At 34.3% G+C, this 25,948-nt stretch overlaps 1 protein-coding gene across 1 annotated transcript in view; it reads left to right on the top strand.

Moving 5' to 3' along the window:
- The first annotated feature begins 7,403 nt into the window (after positions 1–7,403).
- The window catches only part of LOC124366476 (diuretic hormone receptor-like), a 65,773-nt gene continuing 47,228 nt past the window's right edge, over positions 7,404–25,948 (top strand). Inside the window, exons 1-2 of the mRNA XM_046823060.1 lie at positions 7,404–7,438; positions 16,135–16,288. Coding sequence (XP_046679016.1) covers positions 7,406–7,438; positions 16,135–16,288 — 187 coding nt within the window. The 5' untranslated portion in view covers positions 7,404–7,405. The remainder of the gene's footprint in view (positions 7,439–16,134; positions 16,289–25,948) is intronic.

Genomic DNA, 25,948 nt, shown 5'->3' with positions numbered 1-25,948 from the left:
AAACAAGAATATGAAATTGAAAATACAAGGTATATATAATACACGAGTTACAGACTTCTGAATGTGTTTTGCCACTGTGAGCTTGAAAGCTTTAATGGCTTCTGAAATTACTTTTAAGTTTTGGGGTTACACTTCACTTTGAATCCGTATTAGCTCGTAATTATCTCCCTTTGAGAATAACGGTGATGTTAGATATAAGAATTCCAAGATTTTATTATGATCTTTTGAATATCTAAATATATGTACTGCATGTTATGTATTCTATTCACATACATGCCGTTGGCAGTAGTGAACTTTAAGAATGTCAAGGATAGTAAAGGACGAATAGTCCTTTCATGGATTGTGAAAATGAAAAGATTTCTCAAGTCACGCTGAGAATATGTCCTCGCCTGAAAGGATCTTTGAAATATGGTTATGTATCGGATTGTGATCATTGTACATTGACTTTTATTCCTTGAAAATGAACTAAGAATACATATTAACATCATAATGTTTTAATATTAAGCAAGTATGGCAAATATTGAAGTATATTATATATCCACTATAATAATAGTGGATATGCGTATTTACAAATTGTTACTACTAACGTCAAAATCGGTGTTAAAAGAAATAATGATTTTTATTCAGTAAATATTTAAAGTGAAATTACAAAATACTTATTTGAAAATAATAAAACATATTTAACTAGTAGCGATGGTTTAGCATTACTTAAGAAATGCAGAGATTAGAGTCTACCTTAATAACAGAATAAACAGTGCGATGAGCTTGTGCAGCATTTTAACCAAAACAGTATGTACATCTAATAACAGTATCACCCACGCTAATAAACAACATACTACAGAATTCTGAAAATGAGTTTCTTTGGGCAACTAAACTTAATAAATCAGCAGGAAACCCCCGGCAAGACATTTTGTATACATAAGATCTTGTCCTAGTTCTACAGTGAGGCAGGCATATTCACCATTTGAGTTCTTTCACTTTTTTTTTATTTAGACTTTTTAGAAAAGTTCTTCAACGCACAAATTGATAAATTCTACAACGAAATTTCAAAATTACTGACGCCACAGTAAAACCTTAGTGTTTACACGAGTTGAATGCTCTGTTGGGACTGATTAATTTAGCGGCTGCACTCAAAGACAATCATCTTATCACAACTTTAATGTTGGACAACCCGTACTGTGGAGACCAGTGTAAGGCAACAATGAGTGACAGCAGATTTAAACTTCTTATAAACTGCTTAAGGTTTGACAACAAAAGTAACTATGTATTCCACACAGTACATGGTCGATGCCCGGGTATACCTAGGAAAAGGCTCAGTGCCGAGAGATAGACAGGCAGCTGTATATTATGTTTGTAAACTAGTTGCTTCCATTGAAAGGACCAATAGGAACATCACCATGGACATCTGGTTTACCAGTGTTCCACTGTCCAAAATCTACATACTGAAAAGAGTTTTGGTACTGTTTCAGGTACTGTGGAACAAACCTGTATTTCCATCTGAGTTTTATGATAACAGTTAAAAAAAAAAAGGAAAGTTGTTACCTCAATTTTCTTATTTAGGGATGATATGACAGCAGTATCATATAAACCAAATTCTAATTGTCTTCTGACAATTAATCGTTAACAGGAGTAATTGTTATGCCAAATTTATATGTGGCATAATAAATACAATGGTATTACGATGTTTAAGTGGCCTAATTACTTATGGATGTACTCATATCGTTGCTGTTATTCGACATGAAGTCACGTATAAAGTCGCGAGTAACTGCTAATTTCATATAATTAGCTCAGGTTTTGACACAGGTAAAGATTTGTATTTAGATGTCATACTTAGAAAATAATATTTATTTACAGTTGTAAATGTAAACCAGTAAATACTCTTAAATGTAATTTAAGAGTATTTACTGTAACTATTTAAAAATAACTATCCCGAGGAATATTATAATTACTAAACATTATATACTGATTGTCGCTTACAACAGTACAGTATATTAAATTTAGTAAATTGTACACATTTTTGTGTAAATCTTACATCTAATATAACTCTTTAGTTTCTGAAAAGACCGATAAACGAAGGCTCTGGTTTGATTTGAAGGAACTCGATATAATGAAGCGGTGATATTGCAGTTATAAATGGAGTCAGATGAATCAATTTACTTCACTTTGCGTTATATTGGTTCATGGAGTTTCTCTTTATAGAGCTTTATATTAACAAAAAGGTTTTATAAAAGGAAACATACTTCTAGTAAAAAGTTTACACTTCTAGTTACATTTTACAATATACAACAAATAACTGTCATAACAGTAGTTTTTAAACTTTAGTTCAAGTGCTTTGATTGATCAAACTAATCTTTCCTTTTCCCAGTCATATATTTTTATTAGTTACTGGTATTTAATACTTATTTTTTGTTAGCGTTTATGACAAAATATTAAGTGTAAATAATTACTAATATTTTCTTGCTTATTTTGATACAGAGTGGCCATAAACTACTCTATCATACTTCATAATTTGATTTGTCAGTACAAAATAAGTCAGAAATGTCATATAAAGTATAGAAATATCTGAAGTACAATAAACAGTTAATAAATCGATTAGTTTATTGAGGGGAGGAGTAAGCCAGTCAAGTCTTTACGACATGCGTATTATTTATCGTAGCCAAATAAAATTCGTACCAAAATATTCATCTAAAAGTATCCCAAATTTCGATTTCTAAACAAATTTCATTAATTCTCCCGTTTTAAAATTATTTCAGTTTAGAAAATGTCCATGACCGCCTTATTGAAAAGAAAACTTTTCTTAAACGTATTATCAAGCAGATCTTATCTTGACTAAACGTTAAGCAACATTTGGAATTTATGTTTCTCATTCAATTTAAAGATATATTTTCCTAAAAAATACAAACAGACGGTAAAGTAAGCACAATAGGACTATAATTGACTGTAATTTAAGGACGTTGATATTATTTAGTAGTGTTTTAACATCTCATTTCGTGACATGCAATTGGAAACTCAAACCAAATGAAATCCGATATTATTGGGATATTTACTGATCTAGTTTGAAGTAGATCAATACACTTTTAAAGAAATGTAGCCTTGAGAGACGTTTTTTCCTTGAACTCAACTCAATATTGAAGAGTTAATTTACCTTAAATCAAACTTGACAGCATGAAACCGATGATATCAACACAATTCTGTTGTATATTACAACCGTAATTGAATAAAAGGTCCAGAATAACAGTATCAGAATAACTTCCCAATAAACAAAATGTTAGATTCACAACCGACTTCAGGTCAGTGTAGGATAGTTGTATCACATAGTAGGTATCATCAAACTGTATTAAATACCTGGCTGGTTTATACCTTCCAGTTGACCCTACACTGTGGGTGGAGCAAACACTGATGAGTCACTACAATCTGGGCAAACCTTGTGTCACTAACCGCAAATGTCGAGACATTGGGGTGCAAGGGTAGATCAAAAGGTCTATTCTACTGTGGGAGACGGTCCCTACCCCCAAAATTACTTATCCAGAATATGCTGTCACCCCGAAAGCAGTGCTAAGTTCATTTTAGGACAAGTTACAATTGTTGTACCAGCTTGTCCAAGAGAAAGCAATATCGCATAGTGGAGATTTTTGTACCAGCGCTAAAGATGAAAATCGGTGAAGAAAAGAATGTTGCCTGAATGTATGTACTCCCACAATTTTCTCTACTGGCACAGTCCATCACTTAGAACTGTCTTACCACTTTACTGGCATTCCTCATCCTCAAAACCTCTTTTCGTTGGCAGGGATCTGATTCCTCATAAGCGACTCATAACAGTAACTTATTAGTTACAGGAACTTTATCAGACAGAAAACTTGCAATTCACAAGTTTCAAAAATACAAAAACAATTTCGGATAATTAAACGATTTAAGTTTAGAGATTCTTGCAAAGAAGCCTTTAAAATATCTTTACCAAGCCAGTGCATTATTCTTTATGCCGAAATGTGCTATGATGTACGGTCGATATATGTGTAAGTACGAAACAAGAGACAGAGATATCTACCGGAATGGAAGACACAGGACGGAGGTTTGCTGTATCAAAACTGGCCTAATTTAATATTCAATATAAATATTCAATGATGCTCTGGGAGTTAAAATCTAACTATAAACGCTATTTAGTTTCCCACGCATTTAACAGTGCCAACTTCATGGCATACGACTGGGTGAACTCATACTTAGCAGAGTGACAACCGGCGTTAGAATAGGAAACATTAGCATGAAAGAAGTATATGATAAAATTGTTTGTATCATACAATTGTATTTTAACTTGTGTTTCAATTTAGGGCGACTGTTTGAAATGTAAGGCTAATATTGACGATCGCTAAGCATGATATTATGTTTCTGGCGGTAAAATATTTGAATTTAAATTGATTTCTTTGGAGTTCGTGCAATTTGAAGGATACGTCAGAATGATTTACCTTATGATTTTAACATCATGTCGTCTTATCCTCTTGAACTTTAAAAATTAATATTTTAAAAAGTCACTTGTGTGTGACAACCCACAACACAAGAGAGCTTCTCAGACTCCCTGACAACAAACTATCAGATATCCCAGCTTCTACGTTTGTGAAAGCATGTGACAAGACGTCGTACTGTATGTGAAATCGGTACTAAAGTGTGAGATGGGTGTGACACAACCATTTCTTCAGCACACTCCGTAAGAGTGGTTTTCAGATATCACAGCTTCTACGTGTGTGAAATCGTGTGACAAGACGTCGTACTGTATGTGAAATCGGTACTAAAGTGTGAGATAGGTGTGACACAACCATTTCTTCAGCACACTCCGTAAGAGAGGTTCTCAGATATCTCAGTTTCTGCGTGTGTGAAATCGTGTGACAAGACGTCGTACTGTATGTGAAATCGGTACTAAAACGTCAGCTGGGTGTGACACAACCATTTCTTCAGCACACTCCGTAAGAGAGGTTCTCAGATATCTCAGCTTCTGCGTGTGTGAAAGCGTGTGACAAGACGTCGTACTGTATGTGAAATCGGTACTAAAGCGTCAGCTGGGTGTGACACAACCATTTCTTCAGCACACTCCATAAGAGTGGTTCTCAGATATCACAGCTTCTGCGTGTGTGAAAGCGTGTGACAAGACGTCGTACTGTATGTGAAATCGGTACTAAAGCGTCATCTGGATATGACACAACCATTTCTCCAGCACACTCCATAAGAGTGGTTCTCAGATATCACAGCTTCTGCGTGTGTGAAAGCGTGTGACAAGACGTCGTACTGTATGTGAAATCGGTACTAAAGCGTCAGCTGGATATGACACAACCATTTCTCCAGCACACTCCATAAGAGTGGTTCTCAGATATCACAGCTTCTACGTGTGTGAAAGCGTGTGACAAGACGTCATACTGTGTGTGAAATCGGTACTAAAACGTCAGCTTGGTGTGACAACCTCTTTTTCAGCATACTCTACAATAGAGACTCTTTTACAATTTATTTATTATAATAAAGCCAATACAATATGTATGATCGTACTGAAAATTTTAATATATGTCTACAGATTTGGGAAAGGTGTAATTTTATAAGACACATAGAATAAGCCTACGAAAAGTTTACCAGAAATCATTCCTGGAACTCTTGTGGTCGAATGCCTCAAGAGACCCAGTTTAATCAGATACGAAGAGTCTTAGAAAAGGTTTGCAGAGAATATGGTGAAGTGTATAACTTTTTAATCAATACACAGCACCTTAGAATACAGAAATATTTAGAATGTTACTCTAGCAACCTTATGTCCCTGAACATTTACAATAAATAGTATATGAATTTCGTAAGTTATTCTATAAATGTAATAGTGGATTTTGGAATCAGCAGCCACGTAGTCCATTACGCGTAAGTTTCAAGATACCAGGTGATATTAACTACAACGGATGGCCTAAAACGTGCTTAACTTTTAGTATTTAAACATTATCGTTTGTTTGGTTAAAACACTTAAGTCCTTACATTTTGGTTTTTAATTATTGTAAAAATATAAAAGTTCTTACAGTATTTTAAACACAATTAATATACTTGTGTGTGTTTATTTTTTAAATGTGTTATACTAGAGAGATTATATCAATTTTAATATAGTATAAAAATGATATATAATTAAAGCGGGTTAGGCAATCGCTCATAGTGACTCCCTGAAGACGATGTCATTACAGTGACCCTAATAAATTCATCTTCTACATTTAAATGCATACTTTAATAATCTAAGTATAAATAAAAGAATCACAAATTTATCATAAAATAAAAATTGGATAGGAGAAGTAAGATAGATAATAATTTTCATTTATTATTAAATAACGTCAAACTTGAGAAATGTTCTTGTACGATGTGTTTTTTATTTGCTGTTTTTAAGTGCTAACAAGATTAATATTTACTTCTGAAGAGAAGACTGAACCACTCATTTCTCCTCAAATAAAAAAGCGTTCCGTTTCAGCCGAAAGAAACAAGCAGACTTTGTGACAATTGAAGTATTAACACTTTATTTTTGTTGGAACTTGCTTGTAATCAATATCTCAAAACCCGCTTGAAATACACAAATATTGCCTGGTTTTATTTATGTTTTACGAACACTTTTAATTTTTCATCAAAGTGCATTAACCATTGGAATAAAATTGTGTACTGAGCTGACCAACAAACTTAACCGAGATATTTATAAGATTACTTGTACTAGTTATCGACTAGTTTTGGTTGAACAGTACAGTACAGTTTTCGTGTCCTCAAACCGCCTTATGTAACATTTAAATCCTTTGGACCGGTTGTTGGCTATGCGCTTTTTGAATAATATTTAGGGAAATCGCGTAGACATTTTCATTAAGTGATAATATGAGGACAATTGATATAGGCCAATGCTATATACAAAGTTAGGTAGTCTTGGGACTGACCAACAGAAGTGACTACATCTTATGAGTATATGGCTGTGAGTATATATCTTGAAAAAATACGTTTGCTAATTATTAAAATGCAAATAATTAATAAGCAAATTATTTTCATAATTTCAGGGATCTCTAAAAACTATATTTTTGTTTTAAATGGTGCCAGATTTCTCATTGATACATTTAAGGGAATTATGAAATGAGGTTATGAAAATTAGCTTAAATATATTTTTTATAAACAATACCTATGACGCAATTGAACATGGTCTCTCTTATAGAAATAAACATAGTCTACATTATTTATGCCCTTTATAGCATTAATTAAATATATTTAAAGTTACTGCACCATTACGAAGTAAATTAGGTCAAAGTATTAATTGTGATTTCAATGCAAAATATTAAAGTTCATTTTGAAACTGTAAACTGGAAAATGTATTTGCTAGTTATCTGTTGTGCTGTACTGATAAGTGCGGAATCTGTTGTTCCAGAAGCAGATGCCAGACAACATGACGGACCAGGAGGAGCAGGTGAGATACACAGTTATAGATACAAATACATAGTCAGGACATTTATGTGGTCTTAGTATTGTATCAATGTATCGATAATGAATTCAGTTCCAGTCTGTAACGTTTTTCAATTAACTAACGTATTTTAATAGCAATGTACAATCGCAAATCCACGGGGTCTGGAAGCAATTTGTATTAAATAACAAACAAATTATCTACCGAGTTCGATGATTGAATAGTCAGAGTTAAAAGTTTTAATCTCAACAAAACATTAACTTCAATAAAATTAAAAATTTTCTCTTTGTAAAAATAAGAATTGGTTTAAAATAGATCTATACAAGTTTCTTAGAAACCCATCTATATTACTCGGATTACTGTAATGTGCTTGTTTAAAATTATTTTATTTCAAGACACTTGTTCTGGTATTAAACCATCATCAGTGTGAACATAAACCTCTAAATAATGTCCACACTGATGATGGTTTAATACCGAAACACTTGTCTTGAAATTAAATAATAAAAATGGGTTTTAGTTGGTTGACCATTCATTATTCTGATATAAAGATAACCCTGTAATATGGAGTTAATGATATATGTTCATGTTTCATTGCTTTAGTTGTTTAACATTTCTAAGATAGTAATATCAGAGTATTTTTATGAGTAAAATATATAGTGCACTTTTCAAGAAAGAACCCATTATTAATTTGGAACCTTGTTGTGTTTAAAAATGCCTCAAGTTAGAGCGCTGTAATTTAGAATACACATTGACTTAATTTCCCTAACAATATCACTAGTTTGAATCACAGCGAATTCTTTTAAAATTGAATGATGAACCTTAAAATATCAGCATGAGAGCAAAGTTATGTATAAAGTAGTACAAGACTAGTAAACATGTTATCACTTTTTAAAGTGGATTAAACATAATTGAGCATTTGTGTTTTGATTTTCAGAATAAAATTTAAAGGAATTTTTATAACATTTTATATATTGGGTCATTGTAGCGTTTTTAAAGCTACATTGATTTATTTTTTTAATTAAAACTTAAATTAAATAAAAATTTTGGGATCGAAATATTGGGACTTAATTTTAGATTAGATTGTGATAATGTCAGGGTAAAATCGAACATGTAATCCTTTGGCAAGTTAGCACTGGTAGTTTTAAATTGTTAGGAAGGCAGGTTGACTGCCTTGAATTGATTAGAACTTGTCTTATTGTGAGTATTGTTCTCCTGGTTTGATACAGCTGGACCAATGAGAGAGCTCCACTGATGTCCTGCAAAGGTGATTGGAAAGGGAAGTATTTAAGCGCCCGCTCATAATTTTCGCCCTTCTTTTGGTTATTTTCGTGAGTAAAGTTAATTGCAGTGCGCCGTATTTCTTAATTTTTTTCCGCGAGTGATTTTGAGGTAAGCACCAAATTTATTGTACGTTTTATTGAAAAAGTCATCTTGATCTGATATTAAATTAATTTTGTTGTCTTTTTTTATAGGAAAAAATTAAATTCATAGAAACTACAGAGCAATCTGAATAACTTATTATCGAAGAACAATAGAGCATAATAGAATCATACAAGTTACATTTGGTTCATGCTTGCAAGAGAAGTGAATTTAAATTGAACTTTGTTAATAACTTTAATTGAGATTTGAAAAAGTAGTAATTTATTAATATTTAACTGGAACTGTTTATTGTGAATTATTAATTGAAAATTAATTGAACTTTATAATTGTTAGAGAGAGAGTTGTAATCTGAATTGCAGAGACTTGAAAGTTAAGGTTCAAATAGTGTAAAGAGAAGTTGAAATTTTATTTTGTATTTTGAGTAAACTTAGAAGTGAACATTTTTATTTTTATTATTTCCAAGTGGTATTTCATTTTATTTTAAAACTTTATTATTTTATTTTAGAAGAGAGCTCTGATTTTTAGTTTGATAATTTGATTCAATATTTTTATTTCTTGCCAAAGGAATTTTTAAATTTACTAAAAGGTTTGTCAATTCTTTGTGGAAAATAGAGTGATAAAAATTCTGAAATGTTGAACTTATTAATTTGCCAGTTAAAAGTAAATCCATTGTTTTCATTTAGAACTGTGATTTTTATTTTAGACAAACCAGATAATATTTAATAGTTAACAATTTTAGTAATACATTGTACTTAATATTCACTAGGATCTTTACTAATCAAAAAATATTTTATATCGTCTTGGATGTATTATTGATGATTTATATATTAATACTCTGGAATATTAAGATCAACAATCCAAGTCGTTATATTGACTGCGCCACTCTGCTTTACTAGACAAATTTAGCTTATTGCCAATAATGTTGAGACCTACTACCTGTCTCAATAACTTTCTAAGTTTATCTACAGTGCTATCAGTAATTGTTTCCACACCACGGAACCACAGTTCATAAATTAATTCGTCCTTACTTAAAAAGTCCACTTTGAGAGCCATTTTAGGTTAAATAAATTTAACTTAACTATCACAACTTAACTAGACAACACAAGTTCTTGCCAAAGTTTTCTAACAAAGTTTATAACAGTTTGTATATGTTTATTAAAAATTCACTGGATACTTTACAAGCAGAGTGGCGCAGTCAATATAACGACTTGGATTGTTGATCTTAATATTCCAGAGTATTAATATATAAATCATCAATAATACATCCAAGACGATATAAAATATTTTTTGATTAGTAAAGATCCTAGTGAATATTAAGTACAATGTATTACTAAAATTGTTAACTATTAAATAAAATGAAATACCACTTGGAAATAATAAAAATAAAAATGTTCACTTCTAAGTTTACTCAAAATACAAAATAAAATTTCAACTTCTCTTTACACTATTTGAACCTTAACTTTCAAGTCTCTGCAATTCAGATTACAACTCTCTCTCTAACAATTATAAAGTTCAATTAATTTTCAATTAATAATTCACAATAAACAGTTCCAGTTAAATATTAATAAATTACTACTTTTTCAAATCTCAATTAAAGTTATTAACAAAGTTCAATTTAAATTCACTTCTCTTGCAAGCATGAACCAAATGTAACTTGTATGATTCTATTATGCTCTATTGTTCTTCGAGAATAAGTTATTCAGATTGCTCTGTAGTTTCTATGAATTTAATTTTTTCCTATAAAAAAAGACAACAAAATTAATTTAATATCAGATCAAGATGACTTTTTCAATAAAACGTACAATAAATTTGGTGCTTACCTCAAAATCACTCGCGGAAAAAAATTAAGAAATACGGCGCACTGCAATTAACTTTACTCACGAAAATAACCAAAAGAAGGGCGAAAATTATGAGCGGGCGCTTAAATACTTCCCTTTCCAATCACCTTTGCAGGACATCAGTGGAGCTCTCTCATTGGTCCAGCTGTATCAAACCAGGAGAACAATACTCACAATAAGACAAGTTCTAATCAATTCAAGGCAGTCAACCTGCCTTCCTAACAATTTAAAACTACCAGTGCTAACTTGCCAAAGGATTACATGTTCGATTTTACCCTGACATATCACAATCTAATCTAAAATTAAGTCCCAATATTTCGATCCCAAAATTTTTGCCAATAATGGACCTTGGCAATAAGACACGCAAATTTCCAAGATTTCTTGATCAGAACATTTTGTTTCGTTTTTTAATTTTTTAACAACTTTTAAAAACTCCAATAGTTCATTTACTTTTAACCCGTCCGTTACCTTAAACATTCTAAGATACCTTTCAAGTGGGTTAGGTAACTTATTATATACAATTGAACGATTCTCAGGTACGAAAACATCATTACACATATTAACGGGTATTGGTCCTTTCGTAATATTTTCAAGTGCTACACTTTCATTTTCCGTCTCCAGGTTAGATTCTGATAGCCGGCGTTCTATTTCGCTACATAATTGTTCATCCAATTCTACTGATTTCAATGACTCTTCCTGAGCTACTAAACCCTCAGACATTCTATCGATCTCTTTGATCAAGTTATCCGTTAATTTGAATAGACCTTTCAGGTTGTTCATTCGCCTTATCCAATGACCAATTTTAACCTGGCACTGCAAAATTTCCAAATTATTAGAACCCTTTATTGCCTTTTCCACTCGAAGAACTAACACTTCATACATAGCAGCACACTGTTTATATTCCTCATTGCCCTGTCACTCGCATCACACTGCAAGGTGAACTCTTTATTAAAGTTAGGAATAGCTAACACAGGGGGATTAGATATCTTATTCTTTAACTGTACAAACGATTTTTCACACTCTTCGGTCCACCGGAAGACTGCACATTTCTTCCTCATAGCGTTCAGAGGAGCCGCTATGTCCGCATAGTTTTCAATAAATTTAGAAAAATAGGACGTCATTCCTATAAACCGCGCAATGTCCTTTTTGTTTTTAGGTCTCCTACACTGTTGAATATTTACAGCTCTTTCTGGGTCAATTTTTAATTTATTTTCACTCACAATGTGTCCCAGAAAATTTATTTCCTTGTAACAAAATTTAACTTTATTAACATTTGCTGTCAGGTTATGGTTCCTCAAACAGCGTAAAACTTCCCTTAAGTGGGCATAATGTTCATTTAAACTCTTAGAGTATACTATAATATCATCTAAGTATGTTAAAACACATTTAAATTTTAAGTGTCCAAGCACTGAATTTAAATAAGCAGTTAAAACGCCACTGCCCACAAGAAGTCCAAATGGCAGTCTTTTAAATTTATAACTACCGAATGGCACAGAGAAAGTTGTCAAATTTTGGCTTTCATCAGCTAATCTAATTTGATGATAAGCTTTTGATAAGTCTATGATGCTGAAATAGCGGTGACCACTTAAATGCGGGTATAAAGAATGGAGATCCCCAATTGGAAAATTTACAGCCTCAATCTTATTATTTAATTCCTTAAACTATAAGGAACTTTATAAGGAACTTTAAGTTATACTATGTATAAAGTAGTACAAGACTGGTAAACATGTTATCACTTTTTAAAGTGGATTAAACATAATTGAGCATTTGTGTTTTGATTTTCAGAATAAAATTTAAAGGAATTTTTATAACATTTTATATATTGGGTCATACAATAAATTTAAAATTACTCAGTTAATTATTTATTCGTTCTAAATAAATATAATATCAAAATGCTACTTATAATTTGGGACAATTATATGTGTCTTCTGTTGCTATTTTGATATCATTTGTATTGCAGTTTAAGAACGAGTTGCCGTTTTAGAAGTATTGATAATATATAATTCCAACATTAAGTCAAGGAAAGGTCGTACTAACTGAGTTATATGCTACGGGAATTTCAAAACACAAGGTAGAGATAAACGTACATTCAGGCACAGTGAGTTACGTAACACAGAAAAAGACGTGGGTGTGTTTTGCAGGCAATCAACGAGGAATTCACGAAAATATAAAAAATTCAAGTTCTTGTATACCTGCAAGAGTGAGAAAATATATAGAAATAATATTTATCCAAAAATACTTAGTTATGGCACATGGAAATTTTCTTTATAAATAATGTCTACAAACAATGGAGTAACATAGATGTTAGGATAATAAGCTTTCTAAAAATCAACCGTTTTAAATTAATAATTAAATGTAGAAGACTTAAAGTTAAAGATTTTCTAATATATTTCTATAAAAGAGGTTGTCTGGCATTTTGATAGGATAAGTCTACACCTTCTTCATACATTATAACTGATTACAACCCCTTCTTACTCCGCCTAGCGGTTACACGTGTTAATTCGATTATTGCTCAGGTTTATCTTGGCGATGATGTGAAGAATACGCTTCATTATCTATCAAAGGCGCCAACAGCGATCTATATATTATATTTGGTGCCTATCGTTGGCAAAACATTCATCACATCATTCGTTATAGTCCAGTTCTAGTCTGAGAGCTGAGAGCCAATTTTTATTGTATAATTATACATCCAGGTTTAACTTGGCGATGTTGTGAAGAATACGCTTCATTATCTATCAAAGGCGCCAACAGTGATCTATATACATTTGGTGCATATCGTTGGCGAAACATTCATCACATCATTCGTTATAGTCCAGTTCTAGTCTGGGAGCTGAGAGCTAATTTTTATTGTATAATTATACATACAGGTTTAACTTGGCGATGTTGTGAAGAATACGCTTCATTATCTATCAAAGGCGCCAACAGTGATCTCTATATAGTTGGTGCATATCGTTGGCGAAACATTCATCACATCATTCGTTATAGTCCAGTTCTAGTCTGGGAGCTGAGAGCTAATTTTTATTGTATAATTATACATCCAGGTTTAACTTGGCGATGTTGTGAAGAATACGCTTCATTATCTATCAAAGGTGCCAACAGTGATCTCTATATATTTAGTGCATATCGTTGGCGAAACATTCATCACATCATTCGTTATAGTCCAGTTCTAGTCTGGGAGCTGAGAGCCAATTTTTATTGTATAATTATACAACAAGGTTTATACTTAAATCCATAGAGAAATGTATCCTAAAAGAGATAATTCGTCATCCACGTTAGTTTTTGTGGACGTCAAAATGGCAGAGTCAAAAATGTGAAGCTAAAAGTTTTTCTTATAACACATTTTTCTGAGCTTAAATTACCGTAATATATCTATATACAGGTATTATATTTCGTAGAAAGTTGTGATTATTTATCTAACTGTGATATTTATGTGTCTGATTGTCAGTTTTAAGAGTGTCAAGTAAAAAAAATATGATTACTGTTTGATATTTTTAACATTTTTCATACTCTCATTTCTAGCGCACACATACAACTAGCACGGATAACTAATGATCTATTTTTAGGATAAATCCCTCTATCAATTTCAAGAGTATCAGGTTGGCTCTCAGATACTAGACTAATATAGGTTACAAAGGTATAGTTTGCGAATTAAACAGGAAATCCCAAAACTGCAAAACGAACTTACTTTTCCGTCACGTTAGATTTGTAAAATCAATTTATTCTAAAATAAAATAACATTTAATTTTTCTTATTGGTTGAAGACAGCTTTAAGGATTCAATATTTTATTTTTAATACATATCAAACTAAACCCATTTAGTCATTCTTCAAATTCTAACTTTATTATTAATGGCCAAGAAAACCGACCGAAAAAACGAAAGCCTGAGTGACTAGAAAGATTTTTAGCCGAGCCGAGATTCATTTGATCGGTTCGGTTATCTTGTGAGATCTCTATACTGAACAGTACAGTCCGGTGATGAGTACTACGGAATTTGTCTCTTGTCCTCGTCTCATACTGATGTACTGATCTGTCAGGCCCAGGAGGGTTCACTTCTGACTGGTTTATACCTGCCTGTGAGATCTCTGTACTGAACAGTACAGTCCGGTGATGAGTACTACGGAATTTGTCTCTTGTCTTCGTCTCGTACTGATGTATTGATCTGTCAGGCCCAGGAGGGTTCACTTCTGACTAGTTTATACCTGCCTGTGAGATCTCTGTACTGAACAGTACAGTCCGGTGATGAGTACTACGGAATTTGTCTCTTGTCTTCGTCTCGTACTGATGTATTGATCTGTCAGGCCCAGGAGGGTTCACTTCTGACTAGTTTATACCTGCCTGTGAGATCTCTGTACTGAACAGTACAGTCCGGTGATGAGTACTACGGAATTTGTCTCTTGTCTTCGTCTCGTACTGATGTATTGATCTGTCAGGCCCAGGAGGGTTCACTTCTGACTGGTTTATACCTGCCTGTGAGATCTCTGTACTGAACAGTACAGTCCGGTGATGAGTACTACGGAATTTGTCTCTTGTCTTCGTCTCGTACTGATGTATTGATCTGTCAGGCCCAGGAGGGTTCACTTCTGACTAGTTTATACCTGCCTGTGAGATCTCTGTACTGAACAGTACAGTCCGGTGATGAGTACTACGGAATTTGTCTCTTGTCCTCGTCTCATACTGATGTACTGATCTGTCAGGCCCAGGAGGGTTCACTTCTGACTGGTTTATACCTGCCTGTGAGATCTCTGTACTGAACAGTACAGTCCGGTGATGAGTACTACGGAATTTGTCTCTTGTCTTCGTCTCGTACTGATGTATTGATCTGTCAGGCCCAGGAGGGTTCACTTCTGACTAGTTTATACCTGCCTGTGAGATCTCTGTACTGAACAGTACAGTCCGGTGATGAGTACTACGGAATTTGTCTCTTGTCCTCGTCTCGTACTGATGTACTGATCTGTCAGGCCCAGGAGGGTTCACTTCTGACTGGTTTATACCTGCCTGTGAGATCTCTGTACTGAACAGTACAGTCCGGTGATGAGTACTACGGAATTTGTCTCTTGTCCTCGTCTCGTACTGATGTACTGATCTGTCAGGCCCAGGAGGGTTCACTTCTGACTGGTTTATACCTGCCTGTGATATCTCTGTACTGAACAGTACAGTCCGGTGATGAGTACTACGGAATTTGTCTCTTGTCCTCGTCTTGTACTGATGTACTGATCTGTCAGGCCCAGGAGGGTTCACTTCTGACTGGTTTATACCGTAAACGACATATTTTACAATATTTATTTTGAGTTGGAACTCCAATGTCTAGCTAAATTACGCGAGAAAATTCTGAAGAAATATTAACCTTATTTTGGACCTAATCCTCAGTGATGTCAACACAAGAGATTATTTAAAATTTTACACGATTTTCTTGTAATATTTGTAAAATATAATATTAATTATATCATATCTTTCTTGAAGAGCTTCTCCAGTAACGATGTTCCAGGAGGTGCGGTGCCTCCAGCTGCGTGCCCATGACCAGGGGGTGACTTGTCCAGCCACCTGGGACTCGCTGCTTTGCTGGCCGCCAACCGCCCCCGGCACTCTTGTCAAACTCCCGTGCTTCTCCGAGCTGAATGGAATCAAGTACGATACCACACGTGAGTCTCCAAGTAAATTGTTTTATACTTGATTTGGCAAGTCATAAATACAACACAAATTACTGAGAAAAAGTTAACTTTTCCTTTCATACAGAGCATTTACATTGTAACAAAAGTAATTATTTCCTTTTCAAGCTAATAGCAAATGTTTAGCGACAATATCGGATATAAACTGAAATGTTTTATGGTTGAACTTAAAAAATGTTATTATTGGCTGAGCATTAGTAAAGTCTATCACTCAAAGGGCTGAAAAAAGTGCAATTACTTATATACATCTGTCTACGCACGATATCCCAAAAAAAGAAATTATGTGCTTGAATTTTGAATGAAATTTGATTTCTATATAGGAACGCAGGTTTTATGGTGGTGCATGTCTCTCTATGAAATTAGGATGATATTTACCGAATATTGCTATTTTAGTCTCCTGTGTAACTTGATGGCAATGATACAATACCACGATAAATAAATTTGTAAATAAACTCAGTACAACCATATGATATTATAACATATGACATGCAAACACTTGTAGCCTCACCACACCAACACGTACACCATCAGGTTTTTCACTTTGTGTGTAGCCTTTTGTTATTTAACCACTGCTATGAAACCCAACTTAATTAATTGTTGTTAATATTTCAATGTATTATGTGCGAAGATAGCCCGAGAAAGATTTCATCTGTAGCATTTTTATTTTGCATGACAATTACAATGCACCATAGTCAAGAGTGAGTTTTATTGTTGTTGTATCTCCAACCGTAAACTTTGACTGAGCCATCACTCAGTAGGCTAACACAATTTATTTTGCATGATACTTACAATGCACCATAGTCAAGAGTGAGTTTTATTGTTGTTGTATCTCCAACCGTAAACTTTGACTGAGCCATCACTCAGTAGGCTAACACAATTTATTTTGCATGATACTTACAATGCACCGTAGTCAAGAGTGAGTTTTATTGTTGTTGTATCTCCAACCGTAAACTTTGACTGAGCCATCACTCAGTAGGCTAACACAATTTATTTTGCATGACACTTACAATGCACCATAGTCAAGAGTGAGTTTTATTGTTGTTGTATCTCCAACCGTAAACTTTGACTGAGCCATCACTCAGTAGGCTAACACAATTTATTTTGCATGACACTTACAATGCACCATAGTCAAGAGTGAGTTTTATTGTTGTTGTATCTCCAACCGTAAACTTTGACTGAGCCATCACTCAGTAGGCTAACACAATTTATTTTGCATGACACTTACAATGCACCATAGTCAAGAGTGAGTTTTATTGTTGTTGTATCTCCAACCGTAAACTTTGACTGAGCCATCACTCAGTAGGCTAACACAATTTATTTTGCATGACACTTACAATGCACCATAGTCAAGAGTGAGTTTTATTGTTGTTGTATCTCCAACCGTAAACTTTGACTGAGCCATCACTCAGTAGGCTAACACAATTTATTTTGCATGATACTTACAATGCACCGTAGTCAAGAGTGAGTTTTATTGTTGTTGTATCTCCAACCGTAAACTTTGACTGAGCCATCACTCAGTAGGCTAACACAATTTATTTTGCATGACACTTACAATGCACCGTAGTCAAGAGTGAGTTTTATTGTTGTTGTATCTCCAACCGTAAACTTTGACTGAGCCATCACTCAGTAGGCTAACACAATTTATTTTGCATGACACTTACAATGCACCGTAGTCAAGAGTGAGTTTTATTGTTGTTGTATCTCCAACCGTAAACTTTGACTGAGCCATCACTCAGTAGGCTAACACAATTTATTTTGCATGACACTTACAATGCACCGTAGTCAAGAGTGAGTTTTATTGTTGTTGTATCTCCAACCGTAAACTTTGACTGAGCCATCACTCAGTAGGCTAACACAATTTATTTTGCATGACACTTACAATGCACCGTAGTCAAGAGTGAGTTTTATTGTTGTTGTATCTCCAACCGTAAACTTTGACTGAGCCATCACTCAGTAGGCTAACACAATTTATTTTGCATGACACTTACAATGCACCGTAGTCAAGAGTGAGTTTTATTGTTGTTGTATCTCCAACCGTAAACTTTGACTGAGCCATCACTCAGTAGGCTAACACAATTTATTTTGCATGACACTTACAATGCACCGTAGTCAAGAGTGAGTTTTATTGTTGTTGTATCTCCAACCGTAAACTTTGACTGAGCCATCACTCAGTAGGCTAACACAATTTATTTTGCATGACACTTACAATGCACCGTAGTCAAGAGTGAGTTTTATTGTTGTTGTATCTCCAACCGTAAACTTTGACTGAGCCATCACTCAGTAGGCTAACACAATTTATTTTGCATGACACTTACAATGCACCGTAGTCAAGAGTGAGTTTTATTGTTGTTGTATCTCCAACCGTAAACTTTGACTGAGCCATCACTCAGTAGGCTAACACAATTTATTTTGCATGATACTTACAATGCACCGTAGTCAAGAGTGAGTTTTATTGTTGTTGTATCTCCAACCGTAAACTTTGACTGAGCCATCACTCAGTAGGCTAACACAATTTATTTTGCATGACACTTACAATGCACCGTAGTCAAGAGTGAGTTTTATTGTTGTTGTATCTCCAACCGTAAACTTTGACTGAGCCATCACTCAGTAGGCTAACACAATTTATTTTGCATGACACTTACAATGCACCGTAGTCAAGAGTGAGTTTTATTGTTGTTGTATCTCCAACCGTAAACTTTGACTGAGCCATCACTCAGTAGGCTAACACAATTTATTTTGCATGACACTTACAATGCACCGTAGTCAAGAGTGAGTTTTATTGTTGTTGTATCTCCAACCGTAAACTTTGACTGAGCCATCACTCAGTAGGCTAACACAATTTATTTTGCATGACACTTACAATGCACCGTAGTCAAGAGTGAGTTTTATTGTTGTTGTATCTCCAACCGTAAACTTTGACTGAGCCATCACTCAGTAGGCTAACACAATTTATTTTGCATGACACTTACAATGCACCGTAGTCAAGAGTGAGTTTTATTGTTGTTGTATCTCCAACCGTAAACTTTGACTGAGCCATCACTCAGTAGGCTAACACAATTTATTTTGCATGACACTTACAATGCACCGTAGTCAAGAGTGAGTTTTATTGTTGTTGTATCTCCAACCGTAAACTTTGACTGAGCCATCACTCAGTAGGCTAACACAATTTATTTTGCATGACACTTAAAATGCACCGTAGTCAAGAGTGAGTTTTATTGTTGTTGTATCTCCAACCGTAAACTTTGACTGAGCCATCACTCAGTAGGCTAACACAATTTATTTTGCATGACACTTACAATGCACCGTAGTCAAGAGTGAGTTTTATTGTTGTTGTATCTCCAACCGTAAACTTTGACTGAGCCATCACTCAGTAGGCTAACACAATTTATTTTGCATGACACTTACAATGCACCGTAGTCAAGAGTGAGTTTTATTGTTGTTGTATCTCCAACCGTAAACTTTGACTGAGCCATCACTCAGTAGGCTAACACAATTTATTTTGCATGACACTTACAATGCACCGTAGTCAAGAGTGAGTTTTATTGTTGTTGTATCTCCAACCGTAAACTTTGACTGAGCCATCACTCAGTAGGCTAACACAATTTATTTTGCATGACACTTACAATGCACCGTAGTCAAGAGTGAGTTTTATTGTTGTTGTATCTCCAACCGTAAACTTTGACTGAGCCATCACTCAGTAGGCTAACACAATTTATTTTGCATGACACTTACAATGCACCGTAGTCAAGAGTGAGTTTTATTGTTGTTGTATCTCCAACCGTAAACTTTGACTGAGCCATCACTCAGTAGGCTAACACAATTTATTTTGCATGACACTTACAATGCACCGTAGTCAAGAGTGAGTTTTATTGTTGTTGTATCTCCAACCGTAAACTTTGACTGAGCCATCACTCAGTAGGCTAACACAATTTATTTTGCATGACACTTACAATGCACCGTAGTCAAGAGTGAGTTTTATTGTTGTTGTATCTCCAACCGTAAACTTTGATTGAGCCATCACTCAGTAGGCTAACACAATTTATTTTGCATGATACTTACAATGCACCGTAGACAAGAGTGAGTTTTATTGTTGTTGTATCTCCAACCGTAAACTTTGACTGAGCCATCACTCAGTAGGCTAACACAATTTATTTTGCATGATACTTACAATGCACCGTAGTCAAGAGTGAGTTTTATTGTTGTTGTATCTCCAACCGTAAACTTTGACTGAGCCATCACTCAGTAGGCTAGCACAATTTATTTTGCATGATACTTACAATGCACCGTAGTCAAGAGTGAGTTTTATTGTTGTTGTATCTCCAACCGTAAACTTTGACTGAGCCATCACTCAGTAGGCTAGCACAATTTATTTTGCATGATACTTACAATGCACCGTAGACAAGAGTGAGTTTTATTGTTGTTGTATCTCCAACCGTAAACTTTGACTGAGCCATCACTCAGTAGGCTAACACAATTTATTTTGCATGACACTTACAATGCACCGTAGTCAAGAGTGAGTTTTATTGTTGTTGTATCTCCAACCGTAAACTTTGACTGAGCCATCACTCAGTAGGCTAACACAATTTATTTTGCATGACACTTAAAATGCACCGTAGTCAAGAGTGAGTTTTATTTTTGTTGTATCTCCAACCGTAAACTTTGACTGAGCCATCACTCAGTAGGCTAACACAATTTATTTTGCATGACACTTACAATGCACCGTAGTCAAGAGTGAGTTTTATTGTTGTTGTATCTCCAACCGTAAACTTTGACTGAGCCATCACTCAGTAGGCTAACACAATTTATTTTGCATGACACTTAAAATGCACCGTAGTCAAGAGTGAGTTTTATTGTTGTTGTATCTCCAACCGTAAACTTTGACTGAGCCATCACTCAGTAGGCTAACACAATTTATTTTGCATGACACTTACAATGCACCGTAGTCAAGAGTGAGTTTTATTGTTGTTGTATCTCCAACCGTAAACTTTGACTGAGCCATCACTCAGTAGGCTAACACAATTTATTTTGCATGACACTTACAATGCACCGTAGTCAAGAGTGAGTTTTATTGTTGTTGTATCTCCAACCGTAAACTTTGACTGAGCCATCACTCAGTAGGCTAACACAATTTATTTTGCATGACACTTACAATGCACCGTAGTCAAGAGTGAGTTTTATTGTTGTTGTATCGCGAACCGTAAACTTTGACTGAGCCATCACTCAGTAGGCTAACACAATTTATTTTGCATGACACTTAAAATGCACCGTAGTCAAGAGTGAGTTTTATTTTTGTTGTATCTCCAACCGTAAACTTTGACTGAGCCATCACTCAGTAGGCTAACACAATTTATTTTTTATGTGTGGACCGGGAGATTAAAAATGTCTTTCTGGATAAATTTATATATATATATATATATATATAAACATATACATATATATGTATATCTGTCCACTGGACACATTCCGAGAACGAAATGAGCTTTACACTTAATATTTTGTACGAGACCCCAGCGTTGCCTGTTACGCGACACCTGGTGTGGCCAACATTTGTTAGCAAAATAACCTTCCTGTTCACGTCTAAAGTTATCATGGTTACACAAATCTCAAACTTACATCAATGTTGGTAATCTTGGTATAATATATATGCATATATTTCCAAAATGATATTGCAGTGCGATAAGGTCTACTAGGAACGCATTAACTATTACTTTAACTATTACTTAAGTTATTTTTTCAAGTCTACTTTAGGACTTTGAAAAAGTATTTAAACCATTATTTTAATAGCTCTATAAAGTATTAATTAGTTGTTTTATTATTTTTGGATTTCATTTCTCTTTCATTATATGAGTATTTCTTCATAGACGATAAACAGATCCACCCATCGCGTACATATGTACATAGTTACACATGGTGGACCTATATGATGTTTTTTTTTTCCATTTATTGTCTGAAACATAATACATGCATAGACATAGTCAAACAAGCAGTTAATTATAATTATAAATACATATGCATACAATAGCCTATAATACAAGCTAAACAAGCAAATCATTAACATAATACATGAAATAAAATAAAACATACAATATCGTACATGCAGATGCAAAATATCACATGCAAATAATTGAGCTAGGATCTAAAATAAATTAATAATGAAGCCTACTTTACCTACACAATTTTGAAGTTCAGGCCAAATCATTTAAAGAATATGGTGCTTTACTTATTAGCCACTTTTTCAGTCCTGTTTTAAAATTTTGCCCCGTTAATTGTTTCAGATGATTGGGAAGCCTGTTATAAAAAATTGCTCCCTTAATAAAGGGGCTGTTTTCAGTTCGAGAGTAATTTTGCCTCAGTCTGTAAAAATCAGATCTCTGCCTTGTGTTGTGATTGTGTATATTAGAGCCTAACATTGTATAGACTTCATCTTCTTTTACAAGTACAACTACCTGGAAAATATACATAGCATAAATAGTCATTATGTCATACTTAACAAACAAGTCTTTACATGTCCTCCTTGAATCTACCTTAGACATAACTCTTAGTGCCTTCTTTTGAAGGACAAAGATTTTTTCAACATGGCAATTAAAGGTACATCCCCACAACAACAAACCATAAGAGATAAAGGGATACATCACCCCAAAGTACACTCTCCTTAGAGTTACAATATCAAAATAAACAGAAAGACGTCTCAACAAAAATATTCCTGACAGCAATTTTGACCTTACATGATTAATGTGATTTGTCCAGGAAAATCATTTGTCTATGAATAGACCAAGAAACTTAACACAATCATTACTTGTTAATTCAACCCCGTTATCTGATGTGACTGACACATTCAATCCTGCCGAAGTTAAACCAAAAGAAACCATCTCAGTTTTATTACTATTAAGAACTAATTTTAGGTCTTTAAAATAAGACTTTGCAGTATTGACAAAATTCCCAAGAACATCTATCAAACTCTCTAAATTATTAGCCCAGCACATGCCACTTACATCATCAGCATACATTGTAATAAAAACATTTTCAACTCTAGGAAAGTCATTGACATACACTATATACAGGAAAGGACCCAGAATTGAACCCTGAGGGACACCTATATCAATTATTCTGGAGTCAGACTTAAATTTCCCAAGCATCTCACCATCATCAAATAACACTTCAGTATACTGAATTCTATCACCCAAATAAGATTTAATAAGTTTAACCATATAAACAGGCACATCATATTGAACAAGTTTTTTCAAGAGAGTACCATGATTTACCCGATCAAAGGCTTTGGAGAGATCCAAACACACCCCCGCCACTCTGAAGCCATTATTTAACTTATCCAAAGACTGATGTACAAAATCAGCAGCGGCGGAGATGGTGCTCCGACCTCCCCTAAAACCATGCTGATACCCAGACAAAAGATTGTTTTGTGTGAAAAAGAATTTAAGTCTCACCAAGATAAATTTCTCAATCAATTTACCAAAAGTGGATGTTAGGGAAATCGGCCTGTAATTTTCTACAAGGTTCTTAGGACCCTTCTTATAAAGTGGCCTAACTACTGTCAATTTCAGACATTGCGGAAAAATCCTATCATTAAAAACACTTTGTATTAAAAATAAAAGTATAGGAATCAGCTCGTATTTACATTTCTTCAACAAAATTGGTGAAAACTGATCCCAACCATAAGATGTCTTATTATTCAAGTTGTTTATCTGTTTTAACACTTCATCATCTGATATCAAAATAAATTCATCATCATCATGCGGACCCAAGTCCAAATCTGAATTTTGTACTTGTGAAGCTTCTGTATCATCTATGTAGCATGAATTGACAAAAAAATCATTAAACATATTGCTTACCACTACAGGTTCTGAATTTGTACAGTTATCCTTATCAACTAATTCAATATTATTTACACTATTTACAGGAGCTCTAATGCTATTTACAAATGCCCAGCTACTTTTGGACACATTCTTAGAGTTGTTAATTCTCTCATTAATAAGCTTAGATTTAGCCTCTGCAACCTTTTTGCGAAAATCATTTTTACAGCTATCATACTTTAATTTATAGTCTAAAATGCCAGTTTCTTTATATAAATCATAATACATGGACATATCTTCCCGCAGTATTAAAACATCTGCATCAAGATTAACCTTACCAATACTCGGGGACATACCGTTACCCAACTTACTTTTTTTTATAGGACAATTGACATCTAAATGCCACAGCAAAGTATCAATAAAAGATTTCCATTTCTCATCTAAATTTATCGCATCATAAACATTATCCCAACTTTCCCCTGCCAAACCAGCTTTTAACGCTAACACATTAGCATCAGAGAAAACTCTTCGAGAGATCTTTTTCTGAGTAGGCCTGGAAGACTCTTCTCTCCCAGCCACTTCAACACCCAAAAGACTACAGTGATATATGTCAATTATCTGACCAAAGTGGTCAGACACAAAACAATTTATCACAGAAGCATCAAAATCGTCCACATTAGTGACGATATGATCAATTGAGCTAGGCCTATTCACATCCTGAACTCTGGTTGGTATATGACCTAAAGTGTCACAAAGCCCATAAGACAACAACAAGTCACTAAATTCATTTGACTGGCAATTATAAAACAAAGTATTTACATTCTAATCCCCCAAAATTAAAATTCTTACATTCCCATTCCTTAAGGTTAACCTATGCAAGACCTGTAAGTTATGACAAAAGTTGTCTTGTAAACCAGAGTCTTACTTTGAAGAACGCTTGCTAAATAAAGACGTTATTATTATTATTATAATCCAGCTTTTCTAAAAAGTTAAAAAAATTTCCATTTGGGGATCTATATATACATAAAATAAAAATCACAAAGTTCAGAATGTTCAACTTGGCCATCGCTAACTCGAGATCCACATCCACACTCATGTCAGCAGCCCAAGAAACATCACCTATATAACCACTTAAATGTTTCCTGGCAAATAAGGCAACTCCTCCTCCTTTGTGAGAGATCCTGCTAAAAGAAGACGCAAGAGCATAACCTTCAAAATTAAAAAGTTTTAAATCCTCATTTGACGTTTGATGCTCTGTAATAACCATAAAATGAGGAGATACATCATCCACAATAAGTTCAACCAAGTCTAGCTTGTTACCAATTCCTTCAACATTTTGATGGAAAAAGCGTAAACAATTTTGTGTTCTCAAGGGATTACTTACCGGTACCTCTTCCCTAAAAAATTTCCGGGTTTCACACCCACACCAGGCCCATTTGTGGACTTGAATGTATTTCTAGGTGAATCGTACTCCTTTATAAAAACTCCTTCCGGCCAAAAATCAGGACACAACACCCGTTCAAAATGTTTGTCAAGTATACATACCTTAAAACTTGAATAGTCACTATATTTGGTTTTCAGTTTCCCACTTTTGGAAACCTCTACACCATCAACAGTAACATAATCTACAATGTCAGCAACAGAAGTATCTGGTGCACAACGGGATATAAAAACCCACTTAAATCTTTCAACTGACTTAAGCCCACCTCTCTGTGTATTGGAACCAATTATTACGGGCTTAGTAACTCTCCCATACTGGTTTCCCTTCTTATTGACTAATCCAATAATAGGCCTAGGTTCTTTTCCCTTCACACACTTTCCAGAT

The sequence above is a fragment of the Homalodisca vitripennis genome, chromosome 7 (genome assembly GCF_021130785.1).
Source record: "Homalodisca vitripennis isolate AUS2020 chromosome 7, UT_GWSS_2.1, whole genome shotgun sequence".
Classification (NCBI taxonomy): Eukaryota; Metazoa; Arthropoda; class Insecta; order Hemiptera; family Cicadellidae; genus Homalodisca; species Homalodisca vitripennis.
The sequence above is the reverse complement of the archived record's forward strand: the minus strand, read 5'-3'. Positions and strand labels throughout refer to the sequence as shown.